At 43.2% G+C, this 22,019-nt stretch overlaps 3 protein-coding genes across 3 annotated transcripts; 1 reads left to right on the top strand and 2 right to left on the bottom strand.

Annotated features, from left to right (window-relative positions):
- The first annotated feature begins 14,657 nt into the window (after positions 1–14,657).
- On the top strand, positions 14,658–15,770 carry LOC129617296 (J domain-containing protein DDB_G0295729-like). Its single transcript, XM_055532621.1, has 4 exons — positions 14,658–15,096; positions 15,207–15,357; positions 15,452–15,536; positions 15,612–15,770. Exons 1-4 carry the CDS (start codon positions 14,658–14,660, stop codon positions 15,768–15,770), a joined length of 834 nt encoding a protein of 277 aa, XP_055388596.1.
- A 1,959-nt stretch (positions 15,771–17,729) lies between these two features.
- LOC129617295 (protein glp-1-like) lies at positions 17,730–18,899 on the bottom strand. The gene is made up of 3 exons (XM_055532620.1): positions 18,779–18,899; positions 18,491–18,733; positions 17,730–18,124 (listed from the first exon to the last, which is right to left on the bottom strand). Exons 1-3 carry the CDS (start codon positions 18,897–18,899, stop codon positions 17,730–17,732), a joined length of 759 nt encoding a protein of 252 aa, XP_055388595.1.
- Positions 18,900–19,241: 342 nt separating this feature from the next.
- On the bottom strand, positions 19,242–20,049 carry LOC129617294 (calcineurin subunit B-like). The gene is given in 6 exon segments (XM_055532619.1): positions 19,242–19,289; positions 19,379–19,405; positions 19,407–19,460; positions 19,546–19,787; positions 19,790–19,998; positions 20,045–20,049. Coding segments are annotated over 6 exon segments (585 nt in total).
- Between the last annotated feature and the right edge of the window lie 1,970 nt (positions 20,050–22,019).

The following is a 22,019-nucleotide window of genomic DNA, read 5'->3' as shown; positions in this document are numbered from 1 at the left end:
GGTTGTGATTTTTGGATCGATTCTTGTGGCTCGACTGAATTTCTTGTTGGAGGTTTGATAAATAGAACAGTCGACTCATTGATGCGGAAAAGTCTGGGGTAAGCAGTTTGGCATTTGGGACAAACTTCTTCGAGAGGTTCAGCGGAATCAGTAGAAATTCTGCTGACTTGCAATTTAAGGAAAGAATTGCTCAAAATAAACTTTAATGTTGAAGAACAGGAGATGAAAATATTCAAAAATGCTCCTTGTAGGAGAGTTTGTGAAGAGGCCGATTGAAGTTGATCGAATACTCGCCATAATGCACTCTGGCTAGAATCATCGCTTGAATTGAAATCCTGCTTGGGTTGTTGTTGCGTCAAGTGTGAGACGCTCTTTATGTCTAATTCAACTCGTGCGGCTCGTTGGGAAAAGCAAGGAGAGTCCAAGTTCATTAATACGAGAGTTGCATTTAATTGTATTTTTGAAATCTGAATTTCAGAGATTCCAATCATAGAAAATAGAGCAGAATTACCCCCAACTTTGACAGTTCCAATGGGGGCACATTGAGCGCAATAGGGAATCGCTTCGGGCGTTGAAGCTTGAGCCTCGCTCGATTCAGCTGCTCCTGATGCTTCCTCACTCGGTGTTTCGCCTTTTCTTTTTTTTCTTGCTTTTTTTCTTTTCTGCTCCAATTTCCTCGGGTTTCTGACTTCCAGCCTTTGAATCTGAACGAAGGACTTTCGGAAGTCCAGAATCCCCAGTTACTCTGCATACAGCCACAACCCGACATCCCCACGACTTCAGTCCCATTGGGTCAATTGAAAGTCCCAAGCGAGAGTCAGATAGCGAAAGACTTACAATCGCGAAAGCATTCTCCGCAATTTTCAGTTGGCTTGAGGTTTGAGGAGTCAAATAAAGGACCGGTGCGTTTTCCGCGAGCCATTTGTCTTTCCATGGAAGGAGTTCAATCGAGACCGGCTTGAAACCGATAGATTTCATGATCTTAGAAATCACGGGACCATTTAGCGCAGTAAGGTGCAGCTAAATTAATAGGCTAAAATTGAGAGAGGAAGAAGGCGATCACGCGTCTCCAACCACCATAGTAGAAGTGAGGCCTAGTAGCGCAGCATCATCGTGAGAGTCATGGTTCCTTATGTTACTCGTTGGAGGTGCTGTTTTGTGAACTTGGTACAACAGTAAGGAGTCTCTACTGTTGCTAACATTTCCTTTTCCTTCAAAGTTTCTCAGCTCAGCTATGGCTCTGCTTCACTTCCAATCTTTTTCCACTCTGGAACGCACAATCTAACCAACTAGCGTCTAGCACAATGCATTTCGTCGAGCTTTCCCAATCTGCTGTGGAACTTTTCATGGAGTCAAAGAACCACTTTCTCGCAATTTATTTCAACTCGTAGCGTGGGTGAGAAAGAAGGAGGCAGAGCTGGAGAGGATAGCGGCTGAGAGACAAAGCGGACACGACTCGGGCCCAACGATTATTTTTATCGTTCTGCGCAGCTAATATTTGTTTTTCAGCAAACTTTAAAAATCATTTAGTTCTTCAATCGGGCTTGATTTCGAGTCGCAAGGTTTTCTTGAGCCTTTTTGTGATGCGTTGATCTTCCACGGTCCCACTCGGTTTTTTGCCTTTTTCATCGCAGTCATGACATCCACCATTCTGTGAACCATATTTCGGTCGTTGAGTGTCTGCGACAATGGATGCCGATGAGTCCCAATGGCTACGAGGCGCTGCATGGGAGAACAGTCGCGGTTGAAAGAAGTGAAAGCAAGGAAAGTAAGGAAACCAAATCACGAACTGAGCGGAAGGCTGGCGACGTTGAACAAATTGCATCAACCATGAAGAGTGGTGAAAATTACCGATCCCTAAAACAAACATAGAAGGATTAAAATTGGGACAGAGCATGAAGAAATTGGGACAGAGGATGAAAAAATTGGGACAGAGGATGAAGAAATTGGGACAGAGGATGAAAAAATTGGGACTTGCAGAGGGAGAAGATAATTCGTTCAACGATGAAACACGAATGAAGACTTTAAAGAATTATCTGAAGACTTCTCTCCATTTATATTTAATGGCGAATTTAAGAAGTGACCCAAAGAGCTGCTGCTACAAAGACGAAGCGAAGCTCCTCAATCAAGTTGCCTAATGTTAGAAACAAGCTAGTAGTAGAGACTCCCTCCTGTTGTAGCCTCTTGCTCGCCTTTTTTTGTGATCATTGAGATGGCATGCCCATCCCGCTGAATGTTTGGTTTCGTAACCTTCAGGTCTTTTCACTCCGAGGCTGCAATTCTATATGATTCAAATCTACTGCGCGTGCTTCTGCAGAATATTCGCTCAACAAAGAAACAGCTCTAGAAAAGAACATTTTATTCTTCTCTGTTCTCCTACTTCGGTCTCCATTTCTTGCCATCTAGTTGAGGTCTTTGTCTGTAATGAAACGAAAGAAGAATTGACGCAACATTTCAACGAGCAGCAGTCACGGCAAAATGGTTTATGAATTCATTGTTGCTGTTTTTGCGATACGATCAATAATTTAAAGAATGTGCCGAACATGGAAGAAGAATTTCATTCCATTTTTTAAAAAGAAGTTTTTGTAGATCTCATTTTTGTCCAAAAGCCCTTGGTGGTGTCCCAAAACTTGGTTCTCCTTGTTCGTTTAGAGGGAGGCAGACGACTCAAGGAAGAAAAACATTTTGGGAGCCATTTGAACAAGAAATCGTTAAAACGTGCAGTCTTGATACGAATGGAGACCACGAAACTCCTCCAACGGCACGTAAGAACATGTACTTCACCATGTGACAGAAATAACTGATCCTTTTGTCAACTTGCTAATACAGCATTCTCTGTGACAGTAGTTTCAGAACCAACATTTTATGAAATTCATAAAAGAAATGTGGCTACTCAGATAGGTTGTGTCCTTGGTAGCATCGAGTGGGAAGCCAAAGGTTGCAAGGTGATCTGGGTTGCGCCGATCGTTGGGCGGTATAACTGGATTTCGTTTAATTTCAGACGCCCAAATTTTCGGAAATGGAAATCCGGCCTCACTGATGAACGAGTTGATGGATTATGTTCAGTGAGCCAATCATTCAGGGTCCGCAACTGGTCCAGGGGAGTTCAAGGTCATTGTGTTGACGTCTTAACACCAGGAGAAATATTCCCGAGAGGGCGAGTTCAATTCTAAGGACGAATTAAAGTTTTAGTCGCGCTAGGCGGGGCTGACGAGACATGTCATGCTACGAGCGAGTACCGACGCGTGCAATGGCAATACCGTTGCCATTGGCGCAGCAGACAAGCAGAGACATGGAATCATGTACGAACAGGATAGCTGGCAAAAGGCTGGAAAATCAGTGATAAGCTAAGATGACTAAATCCTGCACACGACAGAAAGAGTCCCGGGAACAAGCATTAACAGATATTCAGGTATTAAGCCTATGGCACTTCTGGTACTTCAAGATGTGTGGGAAAGAAGACTGAGTTTGGTTTTGAATAACAAATGAAAAAAAAAAGGGAAATGTCCAAATGCATACAGGCAACAGGAGCAGCACACAAACCCAATACTTCGGTTCTCCACTACGACGAAGTCAGCGAAAAAGAAGCTTTGGAATCGCACAAGGTCAGAAACCAGATCCAGCAGAAGGTGATAACAAGAAACGTCAGACACAAAGTGGTAGGGTTGTTCATCTTCCTGTTTTGAAGATTATGAAGCCCTTCTCCTCGACAATGCAACACCAGAATGATTTTAGAATCTGGGAGACCATTTCGCAGACAGCACGACCGACAACCACTCAAGATTACCTGAATGCCTGGAAATACTTCCTTCAATCACTGAAGGACTACTAATTTAACAGTTATGGCAATCAGAAATTTACTTGGACTGCTTTGGAATTAAAGTTGATATTTTTTCGAACCAGATGGAGTAAGTGTATTGTTTTTGCTACCTGCTCTATTTATTACAGAGTGCTGACACTTCACTCTTTATTTCGGGATATCTTGCATTTCCTCAAGATTAGAAGAAGGAAACCGATCTGGATGAGGCTGAAGTCAAGCTTGAGCATTATGACAGTTGCATAGAGCATGAATATCTGGGGTTGCTCACCGTGTCCCAACGAAGCTGAACCTCTACTTATGGAAACCATAAGTGGTAGAAGATCTGAAACAAACTCCTTAAGAACATTTGACATTCAATCGAGATCTCAGAAAGCTAAGTTTTGAAAAAATAACAATCTATATCTGTCGGTATTTATACCAGAAAGTTATACATATAGGATATCAATATCCTAGTCGTTGACGTGAGGGTTCGTGATTATCAAAAACGTATAATCAAAAGAGATAACAGGATATTCAAGATCACTGATGTAGTCGCAAGGCACCAGATCCTCATGCTGTAGAAGCTGCTTTACCGCCTTGCTCGAGATGACAATGAGAACTTCCTCGCATTATCAGTCCTTCGACATTTTGGATGAACAGGAACTTAGAAGCGTCGATGGTTTGGATGAAGTAACTGGTAGAGAGGGTGGAGGAAACGTTAGATATCTGGTGGTGGGTATGGGAGTACATCCCTGAAGTCGGACTTCCATTCTCAACGAAAGAAGCGGTCCCAAGCAGCACGTGACATTGCGCGATCACTCCATCAGTTTCATAGTACTTCATACAGATATTCGCTGGGCAAATATCCGGAGAAGAATTGGTTGACGATAATTCCATGAAGTTTGTCCTAATTGATCTTGAATTTTGTCGCATCGGACCAAGTGTCAATTTTGGTGAGGAAGAGTACGCAGAAGTGGGGGCGAGCTGGTTCTGACTGATGGAAGATACAATTCAGAATCCGAGATTGGGGCTGATGATGGTTAAAGTTAGCCAGCTGTTTCCATGGTTTACCATGAAGACAGCTTTGAAATGCAAATTGCGAAGTTCTTCGATTCTGTAATCCAACATCTAACAAGGTGCCTTCCAGCCAATGACATAGCTCAGCGAGCTGATGCTCTTTTGAATGCTTGACCCGAATGCCAGGCAAGAAGCACGAGCAACGGCTGAACCAATTTCTTTCAATTCGATATTTCCAAGCAATTTACAATCAGAATCAATATCGTTCGCATATTTTTCAGATCAAATGGTATGAATGATTCATCTGCTACAGATTCCAAAAACTGACGATTTTTCGAAAGATGATGCGTCGAGTACACGAAATAGTGAAGCTGATTTTGGACTGAAAAGGATCTTGATGGAGGCATACAAAAGAATCATTTTTTGGTTAGACAATCAACATTGTTAGACACCTCACTCGCTGAACTCTAATGATGATAAAAGAATCATTTTTTTGGTTTAGACAGTCAACATTGTTAGGACACCTCACTCGCTGAACTCTAATGATGATAAAAGAATCATTTTTTGGTTAGACAATCAACATTGTTAGACATCTCACTCGCTGAACTCTAATGATGATAAAAGCATCATTTTTTGGTTAGACAATCAACATTGTTAGACATCTCACTCGCTGAACTCTAATGATGATAATCATTTTTTGGTTAGACAATCAACAATGGTTAGACATCTCACTCGCTGAACTCTAATGATGATAAAAGAATCATTTTTTGGTTAGGACAATACAACATTGTTAGCCATCTCACTAATGATGTTGGGTGTTTGTAATGGAGATCTGATTATTCGATTTTCGTTTTGTTGTCTCGAGAAGTTGATAGAATGAGCTGCCTCATTGATAGATTCATTGAAGGATGAACACACAACGGTCGTCCACCAAGCTGTGAGGGGTGCTGGAGGAGACAGGCGTTGGAGTCGTTGTAATCCCGAGGGCCCAAGAAGTCAGGGTCTGGCCATTTTAGTTGCGGCGTGAAGCATCGCAATTGGCATGTCATATACAGCGGCCGACAAAGACAAAATCCAAACAAATTTGTGACCCACTGTGTGCTGACATCTTGGAAGGAAGTTAGATTTTAGACTGTCTGGCAAAGAAGTTATGAGATTTGACATCGACTAACAAGTGGCTTTTGAAGAATAAACGAACTTCATTGGAGCTCATCCCGCACAATAGTCATATCATCATCATCTGCTGACTTAGAAGAGTTTTCTTCGTACGGCATATTTGATGGTCTCTTTAACGCCAACTTTGAGAAAGAAAATTGTCGGGAAGCTAAGAATCAAAGCAGAAGAATCTGAGGAGAGTGAAACCAATCAACACCCTTTCAATTGAGTAGATAACCACACAAAGCCAAATAAGGAGGCATTGAACGTCAGTCCAACACTCAGCACCATCATCACCCGCATCATCACCAGCATCATCACCAGCATCATCACCAGCATCATCACCCGCATCATCACCAGCATCATCACCCGCATCATTATCAGCATCATCATCAGCATCAGCATCATCACCAGCATCACCAGCATCATCAGCATCATCAGCATCATCAGCATCATCAGCATCATCAGCATCATTAGCATCATCATTATTCTTATCAGTGTCACTGTAACTTGTAGATCACATATTTGTAGATCACTGTTTCGAAAACGCTTTGAAGTCCAAGCATCATCATCCTTTGTGGTACTCAGCCAGGTTGCTAACGGAGGCGCTGCTGGGGCACCAGACAAGCACAGTCAAAATCTCTTAGAAAGAACTCCTTTCTTCCATTCCTCGACGTACAACGAACATTCTCAATTCGAATGTCCCGGTGTACCCATTGTCTGCGATGGAGAAAATCTAATGTCCTCAAACAGGAGCGGGCCCAAGAAATAAATTCAACTGGATTCATTGGAATGCCTGGCAATTCTAAACGATCCATTTCCACAGTGAGGGTTTCTGATCGAGCCCGGGGGATTAGTGATTCAAGCAGGGGGTTTTGTGATTGAACCACCGAGTAGACCCTCAAATGTAGCCCGCTTGTGTCATCACGAAGATGTCTTGTACTGTTGGAGTCCATCGGCTGCACTCCTTCCCAACTTTGTTGGATGGTGAACTCGCAATACTCTAGAGGCACCAGCGAACCCATACGGATTTCTTGATTGTACTCGATCATCGCAGGAATTAGGCAGCTGTTTAGATAAATACACAAATTGACCAAAAGTGGGAGCAATGCAAGACGGTCATTAGGACGCTTTAAAATCGAATTTTCGCACCCGCAAATGGGCAGGGCGGCTCGGACCACTAAGATCTTCCAATGGGTTGTTGACGCTGTGAAAACGAAGCAACGAATTGGCACGCGTGCAAACAAGAATTGGAAACTCTTGGTTCGCAGGTACGGCCTGTTGTAGTTGGTCTCTTGCCAAATTCTCATCGCGGGCGCGGTTTTTCTCTTCTCCGCGGAAAACAGGAACTGATCCGATCAACATACAAACATCTGGTCTGCGGATATTGCGATCATGTTGGAGTTCTGCTGCGTCTCGCCGTTGGTCGAGTCGAATTCCCAAAACCTTCTTAAGAAGAATATCAATCGGCGCTGCACATAATCATTGAATTGTGGCGTACCCAACGCTTCGGTACGATGAGTGCTGAATGGCGCATCAGCTTGGTCGAGCCTCAGGCACAAGTGCAACAGAATACCAGCAGGAAATCTTGTAGGAAACCATCAATCCCCTCCAAATAATCGAGATCGGTTGGAATTGGGTAGCGTAACGGACTCTTCAGCACTCGAGAAAAAAGTTCAGGCGTCATTTTCCAACGCCTGGCTGGATCTAAAATACGAAGAACGTCCTATGTATTGGCTTTCTCTCAGCGATCAGCGATGCGATTAGGATAGTCAGTCCACACAAAACTGATATCTTCTGTGAATTGAAACAAAAGAATTCTCAATTGTATCAGGCGTAAGAATTATGAAAGATCCCTGGTGTCTGTGCCTGAAGAGCCGGTCGTTCGTATTATTGGCAATATTCCGCTTTTCAGTAATGAAGCTGAACAAACACAATGCCTGAAGAGCCGGTCGTTCGTATTATTGGCAATATTCCGCTTTTCAGTAATGAAGCTGAACAAACACAATGCCTGAAGAGCCGGTCGTTCGTATTATTGGCAATATTCCGCTTTTCAGTAATGAAGCTGAACAAACACAACAATCAAAGAGTTACATATGGCGATGGTTTGCTGCACAATACGTCTAGTTGTGGACCCAAATTTATTCCAGACCTTTCGTTTTGATGCAAACGTCGTCATTCCAATGGATTCGTGTTCTCTGACTCACTCTACGGATGATGTTTTCTGACTCAACTCTATGGATGATGTTCTCTGAAGCAACATTTGAAGTTTCTTCGTTGTGTGATCAATCCTTCGAATCGTTTTGCCAGTTGCCACCTCATCACAGCTTTCCGTATTGCACCGCTTGCAACTTTGGACAACTTGAATTTGTGCACCTTCTTGCACTTGATCAAATACTGATAAATACATCGAGCTACAGTGTCAAGCTGCTTTCTAGTAAATCTTCTTGATGTTGTAGCGAACGCCCTTCTTTTTGATCTAGAAACATATGAAGATGGCATCCCTAGAAACCAGCAGTGAGTGCTTACAGCGCTGATACAAAGGCAGCCATTGGAAGAGAACTTGAAGATGATCACGGAATGGAGTCAGATTGTTTCAGAAGACAAACTCCTTATCCCTCTTCATCGACGAATCCAGATGCTAAAATGACTCCGATTGCTCTTTTTATCTCATTGACGCTCAAAAGTCAGTAAAATGCTGAAGCGATTTCTTCAACACACCCGACCAACCATGACGTCACGATTCATGATCAGCACCCCACAAACCGCGGAACGAGAGCTGTCTCTCTCGTCTCGCGCCCCAGCCAAAGATCCGCACAACAATTGCTGGTATCTCTGTGTGTGCTCGGTTTTACAACGCAACAATAAGGTCATGCGATCTGTCCCAAAACATTGCACACCAGTGAAGACAAGGAGTGTCGCGTGATAGAAAAAAGCTGTGAGTTGGATCAGTACATTGATTTGCGAACTGAGTGTGGATGGTGATTCAGGAGATCATTCCGAGATGACAATTGTTCCAGGCGGAATAAGAGCAACACGACCAGCTGGAGCAACCTTGACAGCAACAGCTGGAAGAGATACAACCTTTAAGGATCCATCAATGAGCGATACCTCCAGGTCGGCTCTGGAGAATATTGTACGCGATTATCCCGATGTGAGTTCTGAAGATTGATTTCTCTGTCGATCATTTTCCTTTAGAAACAAGCTTTGGAGCGTCTTGCAGCAGAAAAAAACAACCGTGGAGCTGTAGTGGTAAGTCCTGCTTCTTGAAATAAGTTATCATATCAATCGACGTAGCTGATGGAGACGATAGGAATATCCGATTTTCCCATTAAGCACCTTCCTAAGTTGAATAATCCTATCTGATCCATCACTACTAGTCATTCCATTACTCTTACGGGGAATATCTGAGGTCAACCTTGAAGTCACTCGACACTGAGCATTTGCAGACTAGTGTCGAACAGACTGGTGACTCGAGGAGGATGTCATTGATCTGGGGTTCAGGGCGCCACACCTTACACGTGAAGATTGCTCCCGTGCCCCAAACTATCTGCTTCAGCTGTTTCCCAATCGACGCAGTGAAGCGCTTGATCCGGATTTGGAAAAGTTTCGTCTTCGATTTCAGGCGGGACACATTTTCTGCATTGATTTAGACTATCCGGAAACATAAGTGAGAAGTTGGTTCGTGATCTGCCAAAGAGCTGTTGCCGAGCCGGCGGATGGGGGTGCGAGAGTGGGTTGGGGGAACTGTGACTGAAGTTGAGGGCCAACCTTTCAGCAGCCACCAAATTTGTACAGCCGTGGGACAAAGAAAAAGGAAAGCTCCCAGACGTGGGAAGTGACAACGCGCGGACACAGCGATGGAAAATCTGTGCCATGACTCTAGTGGACGATCACGCCATCTAGCTACCCTATGACTTTACGGCTCAATACGCCCCCAGCTAGGTGGCGTGTCGACTGGCTTCAACATCAGTAGACGAGAATGGGGAGGACCACGGCGCAGAAGGAAGAGGACGTTGACGTTTGCGCGATCGGAATGCAGTTTCGACAAGGGAGTCCCATGTGACGTCTGGTGGAGAAGACACACTTGTACGAAACCGATGAACCACGGTGGGATGATGCAACTCCAGCAACCGAGGATTGAGTTTTGCTAGTGGGGCTGGTACTGTCTTCGTCAGAACACGGACCAAAGACACAGGAACTTGACTCTCAGATGAAGGGAGTCCTAATTCATGGACTGTGAGAACTTCAGAACGAACAGCAACGACACGACAAGGAAGAGAGCACTGGGGAGTATACTTGACAGCACCGACATAGACACTTGGCGAGTAACTTCATCAACTTCTCCTTTTAAACGCTACCAACCCGGAAAGGTGGGCTCAATACCAAAAAGAATAAAGAAAGGAGAACGACCACAGACTAACGATGGAATAGCATTATGAACTAACACGGCATCATTCAAAATATCGGAGAAATTCTGACGACCATCGGCTAGAGCCGTCTTAATACTTCGCTCTAACGATTGGTGGCAAGCCTCATTGATAGCATTGCCCTGAGAAAAATACGGGGATGTCATGACCAACTGACAAGAAAACTTCTTTGAACGAAAGATGAAATCACGATCACACAGCAATGCAAGCGGAGCACTAAAAACAGTAATCCAGCGCGATGAAATGAACGAAATGCAATCATCTGATGTAAGAGGACGGTCAAAAACATCAGCTATGAAACGAGAGCAATACTCAATCAACACAATATAATAAAACACTTTAAGCCCAACTGCACGAGGGCCAACAACATCGACGGACACTAATTCAAAAGGCGCAGGACGAGAAAGAACACCAAGCAAAAAACGAGAACGAGGAACTGCACCGAAACGTTGACAAACCAAACATCCAGCAATGAAACGACCAACATCCTGATGCAGACCAGGCCAGTACACCCAATTCTGCATTCGTCGGCAGACTCCAGTATGAGAACCATGGCACACATAGTGGCCCAGAGTCTGCAAATAACGATGACCCAACTTGACTTAGAAAAAGAAACCAGCAGAACAACACCGACTCAAAACGGCATCCAACAACCGACACAGCTCACTGAAGTCATTTGCATAAATTATAATATTAGCAATGTAGACTGCAACACCACTCTCATACAAATCACAAAAAATACTATCCACCCAACGTTGACAATTTCCAGGAGCTACTTTCAAACCAAACAGAAGAACACAGAACTCAAAAAAGACCACGATGCGTTAAAAAAGCCGTAATTTCTGCTGCACTATCGGACAGTGTGAATGACCAATGACTGAAAAAATGGCTTGAAATTGGGACATGAAAAAACGAGCATACGGAAAAACCAGACTACCAGATGAGCGTCTATTTCTGCATTCCCTCGGCGATCGTGGAGTTCCCTTGTTCGATAAATTGAACAAAAGGGATAATGCTTGACCAATTGCAATCTTCGTGGTAACGCATGCAAGAAAGTTGGAGGTAGAGCTGGCGAGGATAGAAGGAGTCCAACGATATCGCGGCAATTGTGGAAGTCCGTAATTTTTATCCCTTTGGTGTGTTTCTTGGGATGTTGTTGACGACGCACAGCATGACTTTTTCATTCTAGCTTTTTTCTCGTGTTTTTGCATTTCTGTAACTTGAAATAATTAAGTGTCCATTTAATGTGAAATTGTGATGTTTGTTTTTTTGCATGGCCTGCTGTTGTGCGCAGTCGAGGGGTTGCATGGACATTGCATGTACTTTTTCTATCTATATATCTATTGAGCTCAGTTATCATGGACAGTCGGAGGCTTTCCAAGTTTGCGCACTTCCAAGCAGCAGCAGCCTTGCTGCCTCTAATCCCTCAAGATTCTTTTGACTCGGAGTTTTCTGGAGATAGTGTCTTTTCTTCAGCCAATCTTTCTTGTAGCAGAAGTCATTGTCCTGGCGGAGTGAACAGATTTTAAAGTTTCATTGATCCAAGCCTTCCAACGAGCGCAGTTGTGAAGGTCCTTAATGTCGATCTCTTGAGATGTTGACGACGCATAGCATGACCTTCTCGTTCTAGCTTTTTTTTCTCTGACGTGATCAATGCGTTTGATATTCTCAAAACCAACAACGAATTTCGCGTCGCTGCAGAAAGGGAAGCAAGTGGACCAACGAACCAAAGATACCCGCTCATCTAAAATCCAGCATCTAAAATCCCGCATCTAAAATCCCGCATCTAAAATCCCGCATCAAAAATCCCCCGCAATGGTGGACATGCCCGCGACAATCGCGGAACAGGTGGCGACGCGGTTCAAAATCACCATGTCAGCGGAAGAAATTGAGGCGCAGATGGTCAACTTTTAGCCCAATTGTCGTTTCCTCATGCCAAAAAACGAAGTCGAGTTGAGGCTGACAGTATGGCCGAGTGATGAAGTTCAGCTGGGCCCATCATTGTTTCAAAACGCAGATGCATGGACCATAGCGGACACCAACTGTCGACTATGACGGGACGCTCCAAGAGAGCAACGCAAAAACGACAGTCCCATCAATAATAAATTGGAGGCTTGCAATTGGGACATGAAAAAACGAGCATACGGAAAAAACAGACTACAGATCAGCGTCTATATTTTCCCTCAATACTTCGCGATCGTGTTTTTTCCCACAATCAATTCAACAAAATGCATCATGCTTGATGTAATCACTCAGTTTCGCTACTTTTCGCTAGTTTCCTTGTTTTCGCTAGTTTCCTTGTTTTCGCTAGTTTCCTGGTTGGGAATACATTTGCAACTTCGCTCAAATGTCCATAAAGCGTTGAATTCCTCAAATTTCCAGATTGAGTTCATTGATTTGCTCATCAAACAGGCCACTGAAAAACCAAAGAATAATGTTGAATAATAATAAATTCAGACAAAAGAAAGAGAGGTATGAGACACGACAACAACCATCACCACGACAACCACCACCACGACAACCACCACCACGACAACTACAACAATTTCTTGAAAGTAAGAGAGGTCTAAGAAATTAAAAAATTACCGGCAGTCTCCATTGACCAATCGTTTCGCTGCATTAGGAAAGCTGCAACGGAAGCAGCCGCAGTGTTCGGAGAGTTTAAGGAAAATACCTGCAAACAAAAAAAAAATTTAAATCATAGATCAAGTCTGGATTTTAGTAATAATCGACTGACTGCTATGCTCGAAATTTTCACACATTATTCGCGTTACGTCTCACCAACGTCTTCGTTCCTTGAATGGCAGTTCGATTGCAAATCTCATCTACAATGCATGGCAGAAACTCCTCCGATAATTTCACTTCTATAGATGAAGAGAATTTTTTTGGAACTGGTTTAAAATGAGGATCTGGCGCTGAAATAACAAGCGTACAAACAAAATTGATTAAATGAGGATCTGGCGCTGAAATAACAAGCGTACAAACAAAATTGAAGTCACAATTGACGACTTACAAATCCATTTGTATCGAGGTGGTCGAGATGCATCTGATTGTTTGATCAATGATTCATCGTCAATCATCGGACTCAGAGAAACATCAAGAATGAAACTGAAAACAAAGAAAAATGAAAATAAAGAAGGAAGTGAAAACAAAGAAGATCTCACTCTATTGCAAGAAGTCGAGGAGCTACAGATTCCATGATTTCCCGTGTTCCCTCATGAGCCTGTAGAAGACCTGATATCAAGACTATGCTAAGACTACAGAAGCAAGCAGGCTGCTGCGAATGGTCAGACCTGCATCATATGCAATGATTTTATCGCTTACCAAATAAACTGATCCGGGAATAATTTCTGATGGAAGACGAAGCCAAGCTTCTGAGGCTCGTTTCGAATCTTTAGGTTCTTCAGACAAACAGAGAGAAGGATAATTCTTTGAGAAATTCTCATACGCCTCTTTCAACGAAAAAATATTTCGAATCTGTTTGGTCCGTTTCTGAAAAAAATAGTTGAATTAAATGCAAACGAACGTGAGAGTCCATTGAACGGACCTGAAGATTGTCCAATATGGGAACCTCAGAATCTCCATAAATTATAACATTGCTCCCTTGTTCAGATCGAGATAAGAAAGAATCAAGTGCCTGAATCGCTATAAACGAAAGATAAGAAGTGAAAGAAGAAGAAAACTCACAGGTGATGTTAACTGCCCCTCTGATATGAGAAGAACGATACTGTTCCGTGTTTCGAACATCAATTATCAGGGATTCCCACGACTGAACCAAATAAACAGAAAATAAATATAAAGTGAATTGGTCCTTTGTACCTTTTTGTCGTTCCAAGGGGATGATTGAAGCAGATTAAAGAGCTTATGGGAAGAGACGAACTTGACAGCAACAAATCCTGACTTCTCTTGTTGAAGTTGGTGACGAACATCCTTGGTCAAAGCCTCAAAGTCCAATGCAACTGGCTCAGTCATGCTCTCCTCTTCCTAGTCATTTTCTGAACCTGATTTCTTCGTGAGACACCAACTTGGATATGAAATTAACCGTCAGACCGACTTTCCCTGTTTCAGCCCAAGCAGTTTGATATTGGATTCGTGACATTTTGCTATTGCCACTCCTTACGTTGTTTGTTTCTTTTCTTCTCTGTTTTGATCATGTCAAGGTGACCAAGTTTATCAAGCTTTTGTTTGTTTCGTTTGTGTCAAAATCCTCCTCCTTACGTTCCTACGGTACAAAATTCATCATAAACTGAAATCAAATGGCAGCCCCCACGACAAAACAACTTTCCAAGCATTTGTTGGAGCTCCAATGTCCCAAAATTCGCTACGAGCAGCGGAGGCATTTCAGCCACTCGGAGTCTTCGGAAGCCTTTTCACTTCGAAATCGTCTCTTTCGTCGTCAATCTTCGTCGTGTTCCTTTTCAACTGTCAATAACTCTGCGCCATCTGCATTTCCAACAAGACATAAAAGTTACTATGAGGAGCTTGAAGTCTCGACTGACGCTTCAAAAGTTGAAATTCGTCGAGCGTTTCTTCGATTAGCAAAACTTCACCATCCAGACACGGCGATGGAATCGGATCGTGGCAAATTTCAGAAGCTTCAGGTCGCGTACGACGTTCTCTCGGATGACGTCAAGAGGCGGGAGTATGATTGGAAGTCCCGTGGGATATGGAGACACAGTCCATCTGGGAACGACCGTAAGTACAAGGAACAGTATTTCATGTAATTGGGACATGGTGGCTGTGATTGGGACATGGTGGCTGTGATTGGAACATGCCGCGATAGCATGACAGTTGTCTTCTTTTAGCATTGCATCCTGATAGTGAATTCCAGCAACAACGACAAGAGTTTTGGCGACATTGGGAAGAGCGAAAAAAAGAAGGATCAGAGGGCTCCCGCATTCATGAGACGACTTCCCGTTATAGTGAACAAGAGTTGGCAGATATGGAAGCAGCCGAGTGAGTGAAGACGGTTTCTAAATCTCTTTTTCTACGGATGATACAATCAATTGGAGTTCAATTGGAGTTCTCTTAAAATCATTTCCTGTTTTAGACGCGCCCGGCATTTAGAGTATCAACAGCGAACGATTCAACGCTTGCGAGAAATTGGAAAAAAGAGAGAAGCTTCCAGGAGAGAGGTAATGAAATGAGTTGGGAACTTAAGCCTTCCTTGATTTGAAGGTTGTGTTTCAAGTTTGTTCTTATGTCTCTAGGCATATCAAGCCGCACGGTCACGCTATGCAGAAAACATCGAAATCAGAGATGACGACTTCGGCGGGGGTCCACCACATCCAATTCTCCACCGGCTTTTTGCTCAATTAAGGCGTCATTTTGGATCATTGTGGACAAAAGACAGATTTGTAACGACATGACGATTTCCGCGCCTTTCTTAGCGCTCTGCTTCATAACTTCTATGTGTGCTCCTCGACTTTTCTGAGTTCCGCTATTTCTATTTTTCTTTCTTTTAGAAAGGCCGTTATGCAAAATTTTCTCATTTGTAGCATTTGCATTTTCTTCCAAAGACGTGAGTCCAAAAGAAGAAAAAATATTAATTTTTGGGAGTCGATTTGTGCAAAAAACCTTCGACTATTTTTAGTGGGTGTAAATGTTTCCCCTGCGCTGTTGGCCAAAGGCTTGCGAAGTCGAGATTATGATCAGTGAAAGACCCAAACTAAGACATTCCCGAAAAAGAGCCTTTCTTCAAAATAAGACTTTCCCAAAAAGGAGCTTGTCCCAAAATGAGACTTCACACGCTGAGCTCCGGTATCGGACCGGACATCTGTGACTGCGGATTTTTTTTTTTTTTTTTGCAGACAACCATGCATTACCCAGGGCCGCCAGCAACTTCCGTTTCAATCACGGTTCACAATGCAAGAGAACTTCCAGTGCCATTGATTGGACATCAAGACAGTTACGTGAAAGTTGTTCTTGGTGGAAAGGAACAGAAAACGGCAGCCAAACGAGGACAAACACCGGTATGGGAACACACTTTCACATTTAATTACGTTCAAGAAAGCAGCATTAAGTTTGTATTATGGGATCACGTTGCCATCCTTCCCGACGACTTCATTGCTGTGAATGAAATGAGCTTGCTGCCCATCCTGTCGCTTCCAGAAAGAAGGTTTTCTGGAGAATTACATCTCACTCACAAGAAAGGGAAGCCAGCGGGATTTCTTAAAGTGACGGTTGATTTCTATCCAAAACAAGGTAAAACTGTGATCGTTCACGTTGATATGTAAGATTTTCTGCAGATTCTTCACCATCTTCAATGCAATCGACACCTCAAGCATCTCCATCGCCACAAGTTCAGCCTGCTGTTCGACCCGTGTACGTCCCAACGCCGCCAATCGTGTTGCAGCAAACTCCCGTGTTCGTCCCTGCGCAACCAGCTGTCTATGGACAACCACCTGTCTATGCACAACCACCTCGATACCAGCCGGTCCCCCAACAAGCCTACCAGCAACCCTATCCAGCTCAACAAGCGTATCCAGCTCAACAAGCGTATCCAGCTCAACAAGCCTATCCAGCTCAACAAGCCTATCCAGCTCAACAAGCGTATCCAGCTCAACAAGCGTATCCAGCTCAACAAGCGTATCCAGCTCAACAAGCGTATCCAGCTCAACAAGCCTATCCAGCTCAACAAGCCTATCCAGCTCAACAAACGTATCCCCCTCAACAAGCGTATCCCCCTCAACAAGCGTATCCCCCTCAACAAGCGTATCCCCCTCAACAAGCGTATCCCCCTCAACAAGCGTATCCCGCTCAGCAAGCATATCCACCACAATCATATCCAGGGTGTCCACCACAATACCTCTAGTCGCGTGTTACAATGACGTCAGAGTTGTGCGGCATGTTCATCTTTAGGGAAAGCAGAATAGCCATCGACTATAGAAGAAATGAAAAACTGTAAATAGAGGAGAGCGTCAACAAGCTTGAAAAGAAACAAGAAAAAAAGAAAATAGCAAAACATGATTTAAACCTTCATCATCGACTCTGAACTCTAATTGCAGACACTCACAACGATGAACTTCACATCAACATGAACTGACTGTCTGAACTGAATGAAATGACTGGTTGACTGTGTACCGTTTCTCATTAACCGTGAAATGACCTCGTGTAATAATATGGAGGGCTTCGTTTTGATGAGACTCCCTTCCTTGTTGACATCCGTCTCGAAGTAAGTTCTGTGATCAAATCGAGCGATGAAGTTGTTGCATTGACTTCTGGAAATGGAAAATCCGTTACATTGAGTCGCTGATTGAGTTGCTTTAAAAGTGAAAATTCAACTACAAACAAAAATGAGATTATTTCCAGCATTTATCTTCTGCACTTTATGGATATTTTCGCACTTCATCTGGTCGCGTACCTGAGCAATCAAATCCTTTGCAATCTCCGTAATCATAATCACAAGATTCTGTCATACAGAAGCAATCGCAATAACCATCTCCCTTCCACTCCGTCCGGCAATGGGGATAAAAGAATGGCTCTGTCTCATAATCGATTTTTTGCGCGACCCAACAAACTCCATAACAATCTCCAGCATCAGATTCGCAGCCTTCAATGTCACAAGTTGTGTCACAAATACCGTTCCCAACCATTCCGGGCTCGCAGCCTTCAGTACAGATTTTGCAATCTCCCTTGTCGAAACCACATTCTCCGACGTTACAAGTGTAATCACAATCTCCATCGCCAAGCCAAGCATTTGCACATCCAGGGGAACATTGATCTGAATCAGAAATAGCAAAGAATAGAAATAATGTCCCAAAATGAAAGAGAAATGTCCCAAGATTGAAGAGTGCTGTCCCAAGAAACACACAAAACCTACGGGTACAGTCTTCTCCGTCGAAGTTGCATGCTAAGAGGTTGCAGTCGCCATCGCAGTCGCCATTATGCAGTAAAGTCTGGTTGCAGCTCTGCGGACAATTTGAATAGTCGAAGTCTTTATGTTTCGGTAATGGGATGTTGTAATTCGGTTTCTATGGGAAGAAACAAAATCTGAAAACTTCCTCGTTGACGCTGGAATGCCAGTCAAGACGACGCTCAGTGGGACTTACGAGTAAAATTTGTGCACAATCATTTTTATCCCACTCACACTCTTTACGGAAACAATCTACATCGCAGTATCCATCGCCAAGCCATTCAGATTTACAGTCTGGTGAACACCATCCCTCGCAATCTCCGCTGTCCCGTCCACAGTCTAGCGTCGAACACTCTGTGTCACACCAACCATCTCCGAGCCAATTTGGTAAGCAAGTGGATGGACAAAGCGGATAAACTGGATTGTTGCCGTAAGTCACTTCGTCAGAGTCGTCTCCTGAGGGCTTTGTCTCAGGGGCTGAAATTGGCGATAATGACAACTAATTTATGGTGAAGGACATACCCGGTGCAAAAAGCAGTGCCGTCCACTTTAACAACAGCATCAAGAATTCCGATCTTTTCCGAAGCATCTGAAGTACTGTTGGTTGGCGCTCCTGGTGCATAGGGTGCTGCTGATATTCCATGCAAAAAACATTGATAGAAGCAATACAGAGTGCCACATTGTTTGTTTTATAAAAAGATCAATTTCCTTTGATTGCGATAAATTCTCACTTTATTCTACCACAGCTGCAAGTGTTGCTTATTTTTTTCAGATACCAGATTTGCTAAGAATTCTTATATTTGACCTTTTCGATGTATGTCTCAGAAATCAGATCTACAAACAAGTTGCAGGCTACGAAGAGCTTGAGCTGGGAATTCACTAAACAAACCGCAACATACTGAACACGGAAAAATCTTAAGAACAAGCAAACTGGCAGACATGAAACTTTGAAGCACTAAGATTATTAAAAGGGAAGAAAGTGCGGCTACACATCAACGCGCAATTTTTCCCCAATGTTGATGTGCGACACAATCTGAAAATGGAACAGTTAGTTGATTCATCCGCAACAATTAATTTATCGGCAACAGTTAATTCACCGTCACAGTGGCTATTATTTCTTACTGCTTCGAACTCTGAAAACGAGATCAATGCCGTCTCCATCTTTGTCTGTTTGCAAAATTGTTCTATCAACTAATTGTTGCAACTGCAAGACAAAAACAAACAATATTGTGGGATTTCGGTTAAGAACAATTCCAACATCATTGCATCATGAACTCATATCATCATACTTGTTGGTCATTCAAATTATTTCCAACCATCATTTTCATGACAGTAAACAATTCCCCATTTGAAATGTGACCATCTTTGTCAACATCATAGATGTCGAAAGCGAAGCGCATTTTTTGCTTATCGTCAACTCCTGCGGTTAATTTGCTGAGGAGAACGAACGTTGTCGAAAAACTGGTAACAAGCAGGCAGCCGGACTCACCAAGTCCAACTAAAAACTCAACAAAAGAAACTTTTCCATCTTGTTTGTGTCGAAGATCGAAATGACGCGTTTGACCAAGGGATTATCAGCAATTTCGGGGACATCAAAGAGCTCGTGAGGGTCGAGTTCGCCATTCTGATTTGTATCAAGAGCACGAAATCGCTTATAGATTTTCTTGATGTCACGTTCACTAAAATTTGCAGCAGCCACTAACTCCTTCTGCTCATGAGGACTTAAGGAGCCGTTGGCGTTACTGAGATGGAATCACATCATGGATGAGGACAGACAACTCAACTGACCCCATTATGGTATGAAGCTGCTCTCGTGGAAGGGGGGAAAATATAGAAACGTTTTAGCAAGCCAAGGCGTGTTTTGAGAGTAGCCTTGACGCCATTGAGCAGTTTACAGTTCCTTAGAACACCTCCAATTGATTCGTAAATAACCGGTTGAAAAGTTACAGAGCGAGAAAAGCCTTTTTGAATGGGACGCAAACAGTACAATGCCTACTTCCGCCTAAGGCGGGACCTGATCAGGGTATAATGGCCCACAAGGGCGCAGAGTGTATAAAACCGAGCAATGTCTTGGATCGAATTGATTCTTGGGTTTTTAACGAAATTGTCAAATTTTTATTAAAGAATGAAGTTTTGGAATTAGGAACGTAAGTGTATCGAAAAAAAGCTCATTCCCTCACAAGGGATACGATTTTGTTTTCCGTATATCTGCTTGTTTATCTGTTTGTTTATCTGTTTGTTTATCTTCTTGTTTATATCTTCTTGTTTATCTTCTTGTTTATATCTTCTTGTTTATATCTTCTTGTTTATCTTCTTGTTTATATCCTCTTGTTTATATCTCTTGTTTATATCTTCTTGTTTATATCTTCTTGTAGGTCGTGTTGTGCGGGGCTACGGCATTTGCATTCTTACCCTCTGCAACTTTCTTTTTGGAGTCCTCTTCTTTCTAACTATTTATCCAAGTCTAATTTTTCACTGCTAGATCTCTCAATTTCAGCCGAGAGCTTCTATGGCGTTTATGTAAGATTTTCATCCAGACAACTTCTCTATGTTACAGGTTTAGCTCCCGATAGAAATACATAACTGCTCTATACTGCTAACTATTGTATATTCGAAAAATTATCTTTATATATGTTCATCTTATCAGGGGAGCGATAATAATTGGCTTGAAGGAAACTGCTCGTTGAAGTTTCTCACATCCGCCTCTCATAAATTAGGAATTCTGGTCTTCCACCTCCATCCATTTCGAGAGGACCGTCTCCAAGACATTCCTCTTCATTTCATAGACACTTTCCGTTGCCTAAATCTGGCTCTCTGGTTGATTCGACCCTTTCTGGTAATTTTACGCCGAAATTGCGTCGAAAATCGCCTTGTGTTGAGTCTCCCCATCAACATGATCCAACTCCCAAAAGTAGAAGGGAGGGAGTTGGTTATGCGGCCCTACGTCGAGGTTTGTCCTCCATGATCACTTCTATAAGAAAATACAAACAGTCCTGTGTCTCTAACAGATCTTTTTTCTTTCAGAGTCTTTCGCGTTTCTCGTCCCAATTGAATGCGTTTTTCCAAATCCGTCTCTTGAAGTTGATGGCGGAACCCGTTCCTCAGTCGTTCTTTTTGATTCATCTTTCACTCCAGAATGGAAAAAGTCTGAATCCATCTCTAGACCACAACCAGCTCCAAATCTCTTCCATCTTCAAAGTCCACTCACTTCAACAGAATTCATTGCCTCCTCGACTTCGGATCTTGTGGGACAGTCTTCATGTCCCAATTCCCCTCTGACGACTCACCCCCCAACCAGTTCGACACCTCGTCTTCTCTCAACGGATGTCTTCGAGGCCTCCAACATCCCGTTGTGCAAGTCTTTCACTATCGTACCAACTCATTCTCAATCGTCTCCCACATCTTTTGATGAAGCTTTGTCGGTATTTTGGTCTCCTGAGATTTCTGAGGTTTTCGTTTCCCGCCCGGCATCGTCGCTTAGACGTTGTTCCAATCGTCCGACGTCCGAAGTCCCAGAGAGCTCCCGTTGAGAGATATAAAAAAATCTATTCATTTGTCTCCGAACCATCGAATTACCCGCGATGATGAAGTGCAGGAAGATTCCCATCGACCCTCTTTGACCGACGAATCCGTCAGCCGGAATAAGAAGACGGACAACTCGAAGCGGAGTGATCGTCAAAAAAATCGTCGGCGAGATGCTTTCAGTGACGAGTTTTCTGAACGTTCCTCACTCTTATCTGAATCAGAAATTCAAACAATCATG

Source organism: Condylostylus longicornis, unplaced genomic scaffold (genome assembly GCF_029603195.1).
Source record: "Condylostylus longicornis isolate FDR11 unplaced genomic scaffold, ASM2960319v2 ptg000487l, whole genome shotgun sequence".
In the NCBI taxonomy this organism is placed as follows: domain Eukaryota; kingdom Metazoa; phylum Arthropoda; class Insecta; order Diptera; family Dolichopodidae; genus Condylostylus; species Condylostylus longicornis.
This window is presented reverse-complemented; position numbering and strand designations above follow the sequence as displayed.

Coding starts and splice junctions, on each gene's coding strand:
- LOC129617296 (XM_055532621.1), top strand. CDS start 14,658: ATGGCAGCCCCCACGACAAAACAACTTTCCAAGCATTTGTTGGAGCTC. Junction 15,097..15,206: donor CAGTCCATCTGGGAACGACC/GTAAGTACAAGG, acceptor GTCTTCTTTTAG/CATTGCATCCTGATAGTGAA. Junction 15,358..15,451: donor GCAGATATGGAAGCAGCCGA/GTGAGTGAAGAC, acceptor TTCCTGTTTTAG/ACGCGCCCGGCATTTAGAGT.
- LOC129617295 (XM_055532620.1), bottom strand. CDS start 18,899: ATGGAATATCAGCAGCACCCTATGCACCAGGAGCGCCAACCAACAGTA. Junction 18,734..18,778: donor GGCACTGCTTTTTGCACCGG/GTATGTCCTTCA, acceptor CGCCAATTTCAG/CCCCTGAGACAAAGCCCTCA. Junction 18,125..18,490: donor AGATTGTTTCCGTAAAGAGT/GTGAGTGGGATA, acceptor TTTCTGATTCAG/ATCAATGTTCCCCTGGATGT.